Source organism: Oryctolagus cuniculus, chromosome 12 (genome assembly GCF_964237555.1).
Source record: "Oryctolagus cuniculus chromosome 12, mOryCun1.1, whole genome shotgun sequence".
Lineage (NCBI taxonomy): Eukaryota > Metazoa > Chordata > Mammalia > Lagomorpha > Leporidae > Oryctolagus > Oryctolagus cuniculus.
In genome coordinates, this window is record NC_091443.1 from 99391 (window position 1) to 111803 (window position 12413).

Below are 12413 nucleotides of genomic sequence, written 5' to 3' on the forward strand. Positions count from 1 at the left end.
TTGTTTGAGAGGCAGAGAGACAGAAAGCACTCCTACTCACTGACGCACTCCCTGAACACCTGCGACGGCTGGGACTGGGCCAGGGCAGAAGCCGGAACCCAGAGAGTTAGTTCAGGTCTCCTGGTTGCAGGAAACCAAGTGCTTCAGCCATCACCTGCAGCCTCCCAGGTGCATATCAGCAGGAAGCTGGAATCGGAAGCAGAGCTGGGACCTGAATGCAGGCGCTCTGGGATGCAGGCACCACTGTGCCAGATGCCACCGCAACTCACTTGTTTTTAAAAATCAAGCCAATTTACAGCAGAAGATGTGGAGTGAACAGCACAGGTGGTTCCAGACACAGCTGCCGTCAGCCAGGCAGCCAGGAGCTGAGGGCTGTGGGGCTGTGGGAGCCCCGCCCCATGGGGAACTCCCTGAGGGTGGCTGCTGGCTCCTGCCACACCACAATCGCACTCCAAAGGGGAGTCTGTTATTCTTGTCCTGGGAGGGGTGAGAAAGGGCCTGGGCAGGTGTGGCAGTGGGTGAGGTAGCTGGGCCAGAGTCTCACCTGCTTAACAGATGCACCCTCACCTGGCACAGAGGAGCACCTGGCACAGCTGAAAAACCTGGGACCGAACTGGAGGGGAGCTCTCAGACCCTCCTGTCTTCAGATGCACGTGCACTCGGAGAGCTGACTGGCACACACACACCACTGTGCCTTGCTTTCGTCCAGCCTGACCCAAACCGGGAGCCACAGAAGACAAAAAAGCTGCTGTGGTCAGGGCCGTTTGAGGCACCCTGCATGCACCCTCCCCTGGGAGACGTGCAGGGCACTTGGGCTTCTGTGAGGCTGAGACAGAGTCTGCAGAGGGCGATTCTGGTGACGTCAACGAGCAGCATTCCCCAGAGCTTGGTGGGAACAAAACACTTTCTCCAGCAAAGTCTGGGGATGCGGCTTTCACCATGTCGTGTCCCATCTGAGGCTCTGGATGGGGATGCCTGGCCCAGAAGAGTGACAGGAAGGAGGAGAAAGACGAGGAGCCCACAGACCACAGTCACCCCTCCTACACCTGCCCCCACCCTGGTTCTTCCCCTGTTGGGAGATCTCCATGCAAGAGAAGTTAAAGAGCATTAGAATAGGGTTGTCAGTGCTGGAGGAGAGACACAGAGGCTGGGTAACTGGATGTGTGTGCAGGAGGAACGAAGACCAGGCCCTAGAGGCCAGCAGAGGTCTCCCAGCTGGGTCAAGGCTGGGAAAAGCAAGCACAGGTCCCGGGAGAGAAACGACCCACCACCGGCAGACGGGGGCAAAGCCCAGCCACACCAACCTGGGAGCAGGGAGGTGCCCACTGGGCTGGAGGCTGCTTCCCATCCTGTCTGGTTTCCTGGCTCAGTGGCGAAGCCGGGGACTGCGGTTCTCTCCTCTGCCCTGGGGGTGGCAGCCACGCCAGGCCCCACCTGGGTGACAATCCAGTCCTCCAGGCCAGATGCAGGTGTGGCTGTGCCACCCTCCTCCGGCCCTGGGGAGGGTGCCTCTGAAGTACCTGAAAGGAGTGGGGAGGGGTGGGACTCAGATGGGCAGACCTGCCCCCTCCCAGCCCAGTGTGGGGCTCTCTGTCAGCAGTCAGGGTGGTGTTGCTCTGAGCGCTGTCTGTGTGCAAAGCGTTGTATCTCAGAACAGTCTCCCCCATGCCATAGGAGGGCAAACTGAGGCAGCGTAGCCCGCAGAAGCAGCAGGTGCCAGATTCCACACACTCAGCCAGTGCCCAAGGCCGCCTGTTCTGGACCAAGCCAGGGGTTCTCAGGCCATCATTTTGAGGGGTGATGTCAAGATTCAGTGGCAGGGTGACTGTGCTGGTCTCATGTCTCTGCAGAATAGCACCCAAGGGTGGGGAGTGGCAGGCGGTGGGAGGGGCACTGGGGCGAGCACCTCATCAGACCCCCTGGGGCAAACCCAGCTTCTCGAGGCTCAGCCAGAGGCACTGTTTTCTAAAACGAAAACTTCAGAGGTGACCCTGGGAGTCTCGGGGTTTTACTTCTTCAACTTTATTTGGAAATAATGACAGCTTCACAGGAAATCGCAGAAACACCGAGTGTGGGTGTGAGATATACAATACAGCCCATGCCATGACTCCAACCTGTGTTCCGGGCAGCAGGCCTGGAATCTCCATGGACGCTGCTGTGAGAACCTATCCGGTCAGAGCCCAGCAACACATGGCCACACCCTGGCCATGCCCACTGCTGTGCGAGGACATCACTCTGAGCCGTGTGGCCACGCCCACTGTCGTGGACAGCTGCCTATCTTTAGCCTGGGTCAATCAACTCGACAGGTGCGTGAGCAGGGCTAGTGGATCTGAGCAACTCCTCCCAGCAGCATTTACGAGGAGAGAACCTGCACAGGAGCGCGGTGCTGACACCGTGCTCCCAGTTCATGCTGAGAGCGGCTCCCCCAGGCAGAGGAAGAGAGGCCCAGGCCCATGCCCAGGTCACACAGTCACTCAGATTCAGCTCTGTCCGAACCCGGCGCCCAGGTTCTCACCTCTCTCCCCAGCTCTGGACGACTTTGCCTTGTGGTCAGAGCCTTACAGTGCGCCAGGACGGGGAGCCCAGATGGCCACTCTGGGCAGAGGAGGACTCACCTCGGAAGCAGAAGGCGTGGTGCCGGGACAGTGGGTCCGGGAGGCCCGTCTGGTTGGGGTAGAGGTAGACGGTTCTCACACCGGGTTTATCCCCACCGCAGGCAGGCCGCGGGGTGACGATGGGGTAGCGGAGGCTGCCATCGGCCAGCCAGCCTGCATAGCACCTGTCCAGACCACGGCTCCACGCGGCATAGAGCTGGCCAGTGGAGGCCAGCGTGGCGTTGTGGGATTCACAGAACTCCAGTGCTTCCTGGAAGGTGAACTGCTCGAGGCGCGTGGCAAAGAACACCTCCCCTGGGGGCAGAGGCAGAAGTGAGGACCCTTGAGGGACGCCAGGGCAGAGCTCTTCTCCCCCGCCCAGGGGACAGGGCAGGGGGTGGAGGGGACCCTGGGAGGACGCTAGGGTACAGCTCCCCACTTCCCCAGGGGACAGGACAGGAGGTGGGGACGCTGGGGGGACACTAGGGCAGAGCTCCCCACTTCCCCAGGGGACAGGGCAGGAGATGGGGACCCTGGGGGAACACTAGAGCACAGCTCCCCACTTCCCCAGGGGACAGGGAAGGAGGTGGGGACGCTGGGGGGACACTAGGGCAGAGCTCCCCACTTCCCCAGGGGACAGGGCAGGAGGTGGAGGGGACCCTGGGGGGATGCTAGGGCAGAGCTCCCCACTTCCCCAGGGGACAGGGCAGGAGGTGGGGACCCTGGGGGGATGCTAGGGCAGAGCTCCCCACTTCCCCAGGGGACAGGGCAGGAGGTGGAGGGGACCCTGGGAGGATGCTAGGGCAGAGCTCCCCACTTCCCCAGGGGACAGGGCAGGAGGTGGAGGGGACCCTGGGAGGACACTAGGGCAGAGCTCCCCACTTCCCCAGGGGACAGGGCAGGAGGTGGAGGGGACCCTGCAGGCCAACACCAGGGCGCAGCTCCCCACTTCCCCAGGGGACGCTAGGAAACAGGTCCTGTAATCAGCTTCCCTCCTTCCCTCCTTTCTGGAGCTGCTAGTCACATCTGGGCACCTTCCAGACCCCAGGAACCTGCTCAGGCCCACACTCATCACAAGCACCGTGGGTGCTGTGGACCACCCCAACCCTCAGAACCAGTCCCATTCGATTTGGGGGAAGATGCTCACATCTACTGAGCACCTACTTGTGCCAGGAACTTTTCAGACAAATCTCACTGGATGCTCAAAAAGCCCCTGATGTGGACGTAAATGAGTCCATTTTCTGGGTGGGGAGCTGAGGCCCGAGGGCTGAGTGATCGTCAGGGCCCCAGCGTGAGTGAGGGCAAAGTTGAGATGTTTCCAGAACACCTACACTTCTAAAACGGGGTTCAGCAGAACAGCAATCTGGTGACTTCCACCAAAATTAAAAGGAATGAGACAAAATAAAGGTCTGTGGGGACACGTGCTTGGGCAGTGTCAACCAAGTTTCTGTGGCGGGACTCACGGTGACGGGAGGTGGAGTGGGGGCACCCCGGACAGTGTGCAGGGCATCTGGGGGCTCCTTTCTTACAGGTTCCCCTCCACCCAGACAAGTGTTGGAAGCACGGTGAGGGGGTCCCCCTGCCCCGGCATCGCTGCCCATCAAGGCCCCGTACCCTCGAGCCTGTCCACGTAGCAGTAGACATCGTAGGTTTCTGACGGTGGACGCACACCGTAGGTCCTGACCCCTGGGCTGCTGTCCTTGTCGCCCACACAGGGAGTCCGTGGGCTCACAATGGGGTATCTGCAAAGGAGTGGGGGAGGGGAGGATGAGGTCTATTCTGGATGCACTCGGACGTGGGCAGCATCTTCAGGGGTCTGACAGGGCTCAAACCAGCAAGGTGACCCTGAGCCGCTGGGGCACTGCCTGAGGGCCCCTGGGGGATCCTGGCTTCAGAAGGGAGCCTGCCACATCGAAGGGCCCCCGGTGATGCTGGGGAGGAACAGAGGTCTCTGGGGGAGGGGTCATGGCCGAGAGTTTCCCGTCCCCTTGTGTCCTGCGCTGTCCTCTTAGAAACGGCCTCAGTGTGGGGGGAGGTATGGGAGGGGTCACGGGGGTGTTCAGTCGACAAGGCACTGGCTGCCTGCCGAGCGGGCGTGGGGCCGGGCTTGAGCCTGATGCTGGAGGGTTTGGGCAGAGGGAGGGGCCGGCCCACACCTCACCTGACGGTCTGGTCCTGCAGCCAGCCGGCATCACACTGCTCGTAGCCGGCCTCGTAGGCGGCCTGCAGCTGCTCCGCCGAGGCCATGGCCGCCCCCGTGCGCAGGCAGGCCTGCTGGGCCTCCTCGAAGGTCAGTGAGTAGCGGGTGGGCCCCGGGCGGTAGTGGAACACGACCCCTAGGTGGAGAAAGAGGAGGGGGTCAGGCTCAGGCACCCACCTGACTCAAAGCCTAGCTCCTCTGTTTGGACAGAACTCCCACATGGTGGTGGTGTCCACCCGTCTGTCTCAGGGCCGGGGACACCAGCAAGCCCTCGTCGAGACCACACCAAATGTCCTTCCTGGTCATGGATCTGGGTCTGGGCAGCAGCTGAACTCTGCCACTCTGGGACAGCCCAGTCCCCAGATACCCCCCAAGCGCTGGGAACACCGCCGTCCTTGGGCAGGGCTAGAACTGGCCGGCAAGCTTTGTGGGCCGTTTGGCTTCTGCTATGAGGATCTACTACAGCTTTCTAAGTTGGCCTGAGACAGCACATCCACACACGAGTGCCTTGTTCCAGAAAAACCCCTCTGTGGACACACGCATATTTCCACGTCCAACACTATCTTCTGTGGGCTGCACCCCAGTGCCGAAGGCGGCTCTGAATCCCCAGGCCACGCAACACCAGCTGGATTCGATTTACTGGCCTCGCCTTGCCAACCCTGGCCTGGAGAGCCAGAGCTGGAGTGGCTTCAGGGTCACCCAGCACAGCGGCTCTCTGTGGCTCCATTCTGTGGCAGTGTCCGGCAGGATCAGGCAAAGAGGCATGACGGCCCCAGCCCCGGTCACTCGGACCTCCACGGTCCCTAATCTGCCTGCCATTCCTGCCAGTCCCCATAAGTGAGTTTCCAGGTAGCAAAGGATGTAGGCGTGGCTTGGGGGGCATGCTCTGTCTCATGGCTGGAGGGCAGGGCTTGTCCCAGGTCCCAGGTGAAGGTGGAGGCACAGCCAGCAGCCCCCCACCCTCCTGCTGTGGTATACCCCCCAAGGGGGAGGACTTACCCCCTGGCAAGCGTGGCTGTCCAGGGACCTCAGCCACACCAGGGGCAGCGGTCACCTGCACCACCAGGTCCGCGCTAGTGAAGGCCGTGGCGGAGCTTGGGCCAAGGGTGGCTTCGTCAGCAAAGCCACGGGGCCGGGTGGCCTCTTCAGTCCCGTTCTCCACCCCGGGGAAGGCGGTAGCCCCAACGCCAGGGGCGAACGTCTCCTCGGGCTGCGGCGCCGTGGGGGAGACGTCCAGCACCGGCTTCGCAGTGAGGACCACGCTGCCTCGGGCTTCGCCCTCAGTGATGTTCCGGGGCACAGGCAGCTCCACGTCAGGCCAGGTCACCGTCTGGACCGTGATGTCCTCCTCACCGCCCACTCCAAAGAAGTTTTCTGGGATGTCCATGAAATCTTCGCCTGGGAAAGGGCAGACGAGCTGCAGCCACTCGGCCTGGGGCTGCCCACGACCTGCCCTGCTTCAGTGCCCACAGGGGTGAGTCTGAAGAGCTGCAGGTGCAGGAGCCCCTTTGATAAACGCACAGCTCTGATGGGCTCTGGGTGACTGACATCCCGCATGCGAGGCCTGCTTGCACGGCGCTGCCTAGGGAATGGCTCTACCTGCTCAGTACAGACACAACATTTTCCCAACTCCTTTCCAACCACAGGTGGAATCCATGGGTTTGGAACCTGCAGCTACAGAGGGGCAGCTGAGTTCACGGCCAGGAACCCAAGCAGCGGGTGCCACCCAACATCCCTGCCCGGTCAGCACCAGCCCTCACGTCCCCTGTTTGTGGGCACCTTGCTGGCTACTGGAGGCCCCAGCTGTCCAATAAGACAATGTACGTCAGCTAGCAGGGAATCTGTAAAACCCTGCAGAAGACAGAGTGGGTGAAACTGATGACGGTGGCACTGGAGAACCATCTGGCATAAACAGGCGGGCGATCGGCAAAGACAAAGCTCGTGAGCCTGACACTGCTTCCAAAGGCAGGTTAGAGCGCCGACACATGAGTAGAGGCTTCGGGGGAAACCCGACATTTCTTCTACCGCAGCCTCTTCCTGCAAAGGGGCCTGTCCAGGAGTTACCTGCTCCAGCAGGAAGCCTGGCACCTCCTCATCCACGTCACTCAGAGTCTTTTCCTCCAAGACTTAATTATAACCAAACTGTGTTAAGTATGAAATACCTACCTAAAAAACCTAGTCCGACTTCCCCATCGCCCTTCAGGCTGTCTCTAAGTGCAGCTTAGCAGGGGGGCGGGGGGGGGGGCGGGGGATGAGGCTCAGGGCCCAGCACTGGGGAAGCAGACTCGGACGCTCACAGTGCCATCCTGTGCTGATGCCCCGACAGGGGCAGGCGGTCTGCAGTCTCCCTGTCTCCCTTAGCTCCTGCGGGGAGCCAGGAAAAACGGAGCAGGAGCTACAGTCTCGAGGTGTAGGTGCCCAGAGGCCTCTGGAAGAGGCAAGGAACCAAAGCCTCCTTTCCAAGGTCCCGTCTTGCCCTGGGCCCCAGTGTGGATGGTGTGCACCCCTTCCTGCCGCCAGGCCCAGCCCCACCTGTGTAGCAGATGGCGTCGTAGCGGGACGAGGGGTCGGGGTAGCCGGTCTGGTTGGCGTGCACGTACACGGTCCTGACACCCAGGAGGTTTCCGCCGCAGTTGGGCCGGGCCTTGGAGATGGGGTAGCGCACACTGCGGTCAGCCAGCCAGCCAGCGCTGCACATGTCCATGCCGGCCTGCCAGGCCAGGTAGAGCTGGCCTGTGGTGGCCAGGCGGGCGCCCAGCCGCCGGCACTCACTGGCTGCCTCCTGGAAGGTGAACTTCTCTGGCGACGTTGCGTAAAAGACCTCACCTATGAGGGACAGAGTCAGCAGGTGAGGGTCTCCCACCCCCAGATCTTGCCTTCACCCTCCACACTCCACCCTGTCCTGGTGACACCAGTCGCCAAGGCTGGACACCAGGAAAGAAGCAGCCACAGGGAAGGAGGGGCACAGGTGGAGTGAAGTGGAGTGGGGAGCAGTGGCACAGTGACTCCAAGTCTGACGGGGCTGGCGGTACCGGCCACGGCGCAGTGAGACGCCAGTGCTGCTTTAAAGAATATGCCCACAAACCCAACAGGGAGTGCGCCAGGGAGGAGTGGGGGTGGAGGCACTGGCTCCTGAACACAGATCTGGGTGTCCCCATCTCCTGGTGCCTCTGACGGGTGGGTGGGGCCCTGGGTGAGGACACACAAGGGGCCGTGGTGTGAGCCACTTGTGCTTCTGCCCCCCGTGAGCCGCTTGTCAGCCACCTCCTGGGCCAGGGCTTCGAGGGCAGGGGGTGGGTTCTAGAACTGTCCCAAGAGACAAAGGCATGTGATGGGGAGGGGTTGTCCCCACAGGCCAGGGGAGCTCCCTGGCCACGGTCAGCATCCTTTACAAACCAGAGGACAAACTCAGGTTCCTCCCTGCTGCCCCCATTCTCTCCAAGGAACCGCAGCAGGCCCAGAGCAGATTGGGGACTGGCAACAGGAGGTCGAGAGCCCGCTGGCCTGGAGCTCACACATCTGATGAACCCACCCTGGAGCAGCCTCAGCGGGGATTAGCTGGGTTTTGGGCTGACAAGAGCAGCCAGGGTCCAGGCTGGAAGGGGCAGTCCCAGGAGAGAGACTTCCTGCTCCAGTGGTGACATGGCTGCAGCTGCTTGTGGGCCACCAAGACCCTCTCCAAGTGGACATGAGGGGTCCAGATGTGACGGCACCCCCCACCACACAGCAGTGTGATGTCGGGGCATCAGGCCTGAGTCCTGCCCAGAGGAGGCCCTGTGAGTGATCCTGGGTGTGGGTGCTGGGGCTGCTGGACAGAGCAGGGTGCCCCCTGAGGAGGCAGCCTCACCCTCCATCTCCTCTGCGAAGCAGTACACGTCATAGGTCTCGTTGGTGTCCCGGATGCCGTAGGTTCTCACGCCAGGGAACTCATCCTTGTCTCCGTAGCAGCCTTCCCGGGGTGTGTGGATGGGGTACCTGCCAGAAGCCCAGTGTGGGGTGACACCCAGAGTCTGGGGAGAGCCCGGGGTGTGTGCCCGGGGTGTGTGGATGGGGTACCCACCAGAAGCCCAGCGTGGGGTGACACCGAGTCAGAAGCCCAGTGTGGGGTGACACCGAGTCTGGGGAGCCGGGGAGCGTGCCCCATGTCCTGCCTCTCGTGGGAAGAAGCAGCGGCTCAGTGGAGCACCTGGCCGCCTGTCCTGCTGCTGGAGTTATGTGGGAGTAGAAGGCCCCCCAGGGCTGAGTATTTATTGGTACCAAACATGCTTTATCACGGTTCCACAAACCGTTCCTACAAGAGGCCAGAGGGTAAATGTTTGAGGTTTTGTTTTATAATGATGACCACTCTAGCAGGAAGCAGCCACAGAGCACATGTGGAAACTCTGGTAACTGCATGGGAAGCGCAACTAAAAGAGAAGCTCATTTTAGTGCAAACTTTTTGAAATCCATGCAAATGAATATCTTCAAAGTTTGTGGAAAATGCATATTATGAAAAAAACTGCATGGATTTCAAGATTATTTGTACCAAAATAAACTTGTCTTTTAATTCCATTTTTGACAGATGCTTTAAAGAATCCACATAAAAGCAAATGGGCCTCACTGCCTTCCAATAAAATTTGAGGTGGGTTAGATTTGGCTGTCAGGGCTACTGCTCAGTACTGTTGCCGTCTCTCACTGACCTGCTACAAGGATTGTGTTTCATACCGCAGGACACCGGGGTCCACAGACGGGGGACACCTGCTCAGTCACAGAGCTTCCAAGAGCCAGAGCTGGGGTTGGAGTCCAGCTCTCTCTGAGGCCCAGGGGCAGGTCCTGGGCCATACTCGACCACTGTCTCTGTTTTAAGTGAGTATTTCTGTGTCCCAGGATCTATCCCAGGGTCTATTCCAAGACTGCAGATGCTTCCCTGAGGCTCTGCTCACGGGTGCTGGCACCTGGGCGAGATCCCACCAGAGCCAGTCTCCAGGAGCCTTGCCTGCCCCATCCTCTGCAGGACCTAGAAGCTTAGTTTATATGTGTCTTGCCTTGTTAAACACAAAAAATAGATTTAAGATGGTCTACAAAATAGTGGATAACGGCAGAGCTAAAAACAAGCAGTGCAGGAACTGGCAGAGGGCAAACAGCCGCCAGCCGCTCCTCCCTCGCCAGAGAGCAGCATGGTTTGGGGAGGGTTGCAGGACCCTGGCCCCCAACTCCGGCTCCAGCTGAGCCACACTCAGCCCCTCCTCCTCCCCCCACCACACCCCCTGACCGGCAGGAAGCTCTCACCTGACAGTCTGATCAGCCAGCCAGCCGGCGTCGCACTGGTGGAAGCCATCCTCGTAGGCAGCCTGCAGCTGCTCCGGGGTGGCAATGATGGCGCTGTTCTGTAGACAGGCCCGCTGCGCCCTGTCGAAGTCCAGGGTGTATCGCGTGGAGATGGCCCGATAGTGGAACACAACACCTGGCAGCACAGGCGGCTGGTCAGGTACAGAGGCCTGGGGTTCCAGGGTCCCACAGTCACCGGGATCTCAGCACGTCTGCATGTGGTCCCGAGTTTGTTGGGACACCCCCAGCACTGAGACCTCACTGCCTCAACATGCATTCAACCTGAGTCAGAGAGCTCTCGGGGAGCCGGTGTTCACACTGTGGTTACGCCGCCACGTGGGAAGCCGGCATCCCACACTGCAGTGCCTGGGTCCTGGCTTCACTCGTGACCTAGCACAGTAGGAGGCAGCAGGTACAACTCAAGTAGTTGGCCCTGCCATCCATGTGGGAGACCTGGAGAGAACTCCTGGCCTGGCTGCTGTGGACATCTGGAGGGTGAAACAGTGGATGGCAGCTTTCTCTGTGTCTCTGCTTGCCTGAGAGATAGATAATGATAGATGATTGATAGATAGATAGATAGATAGATAGATAATGATAGATGATAGATAGATAGATGATAGACAGATGTCTATGTTATAAAAAAAAAAGGAAAGAAATTTCTTTGAATTAAAATTAAATTTACTTTCTCATAATTTTTTTCTCATCATTCCAGAACCTCCTAGTTCTTTGAGGGAAGAGGCATTCAGAGCTCCAGGCACCCTCAGCCAGGGGGCACCTGGTGGAAACCCTGTGTAGGGCACACCCTGGAGTGGACCATCTTCAACTCCCCTGCGGAAAACCTGGTGCTGACAGTGTGGCAGCCAGACCAGGACTCAGCTGTTCTCTTGGGATCAGAGCAAGGCAAGGGTCTGGGGGAACTTCAGTCCCTTCCAGGGTTTCTGGGGGAGGGAGAGAAAGGATGGAGGAAGGGAGGAAGAGCCCCTGGGGATGGTGGCAAGGCCCCACTCTGAGTCATCTCCACGGCCACAGCAGGCAAGTTCCTTCCCCTCAGTTTTCGTGGTGTAACCACGGGACCCAATGAGCCATGGGGTTGCCGTGAAGTACAAAGGGCCAGAGAGAGCAAGGACAGCCACTGCAATGACAGAGGCCACAGCTGAAGTTCAGCCCTGTGACGGGGCACCACGGCTACCATGTGGGAATAGGGTGGGAGGGTGGGCTGAGGCTGCCCTTCTGGTTCCCTGCAGGTGAAGCGGCAGCCCTGTGGCAGGTGGGTCATGGCAGGTAGGTCCATGGCAGGTGGGCCCCATGGCAGGTGAACCCCGTGGCAGGTGGGCCCATGGCAGTGGCCCTGTGTCAGTGAGCCCGTGACAGTGGCCCTGTGGCAGTAGGCCCATGGCAGGTGAGCCTCATGGCAGGTGGTCCCTGGCAGGTGAGCCCCGTGGCAGGTGGGCCCATGGCAGTGGCCCTGTGGCAGTGGGCCCATGGCAGGTGAGCCCCGTGACAGTGGCCCCGTGGCAGGTGAGCCCCATGGCAGGTGGGCCCCATGGCAGTGGCCCTGTGGCAGTGGGCCCACGGCAGGTGAGCCCCGTGGCAGTGGCCCTGTGGCAGGTGAGCCCCATGGCAGTGGCCCCATGGCAGGTGAGCCCCGTGGCAGTGGCCTCGTGGCAGTGGCCCCGTGGCAGTGGCCCCATGGTAGTGGGCCTGTGCACGTCTCACCTTTCACCACCACCTCCAAGGTAGCCTCGCTGTCCTCAAGGCCGTGCATCACCTCGCAGCGGTAGATCCCGGAGTCATTGGAGCGCAGGCTCTGGATCTCCAGGGTGGCGTCGCTGGGGATGGCCGGGTAGTTGGGCAGCGAGACCTTGTCCTGGTAGGCGCTGTTGATGCGCACACGTCCCTCGTTGGCCACCAGCAGCACCACCTCCTTGTCCTTGGAGATCCGGCTCCATTTGATTCTCGGGGTGAGGGGGGCCGTGGAGGGCGCGGTGGTTACGGGGTGCACGGGGTCAATGAAGTAGCAGGGGATGGTCAGCGAGGTCCCCAGGAGGGCCCGCACCGGGGACGGCTGGGGGATGCTCACACTCAATGCGTTGTCGAGGTCTGTGTGGAAGAGTGGGGGGACAGGCCTGTCAGCCCCAGACAGGGCCCAGGCATGGACTCCCCGAGGGACCACAACCCAAGCCAGGGTGTGGCTCCAGGGCGTCCGGGACACTGCCGGCCACCCAGAGCAGCACAGCTCAAGGCAGAAGCCAGGAGCGAGGCCAGGAGGGCGGTCAGGGCATGGTTGCCTCTGCTTCCTGAGCTGAGGTGCT

General features: G+C 60.7%; 1 protein-coding gene across 6 annotated transcripts in view; it reads right to left on the bottom strand.

The window, feature by feature from the left end:
• The window catches only part of ACAN (aggrecan), a 49467-nt gene that overhangs the window by 18879 nt on the left and 18175 nt on the right, over positions 1 to 12413 (bottom strand). For all 6 annotated transcript variants that reach the window (XM_051839812.2, XM_051839801.2, XM_051839807.2 and 3 more), the window contains exons 3-11: positions 11818 to 12201; positions 10063 to 10237; positions 8642 to 8769; positions 7327 to 7620; positions 5794 to 6192; positions 4756 to 4930; positions 4209 to 4336; positions 2616 to 2909; positions 1305 to 1520 (exon numbers count right to left, since the gene is read on the bottom strand). In XM_051839812.2, the coding sequence (XP_051695772.2) occupies positions 1305 to 1520; positions 2616 to 2909; positions 4209 to 4336; positions 4756 to 4930; positions 5794 to 6192; positions 7327 to 7620; positions 8642 to 8769; positions 10063 to 10237; positions 11818 to 12201 (2193 nt within the window). The remainder of the gene's footprint in view (positions 1 to 1304; positions 1521 to 2615; positions 2910 to 4208; positions 4337 to 4755; positions 4931 to 5793; positions 6193 to 7326; positions 7621 to 8641; positions 8770 to 10062; positions 10238 to 11817; positions 12202 to 12413) is intronic.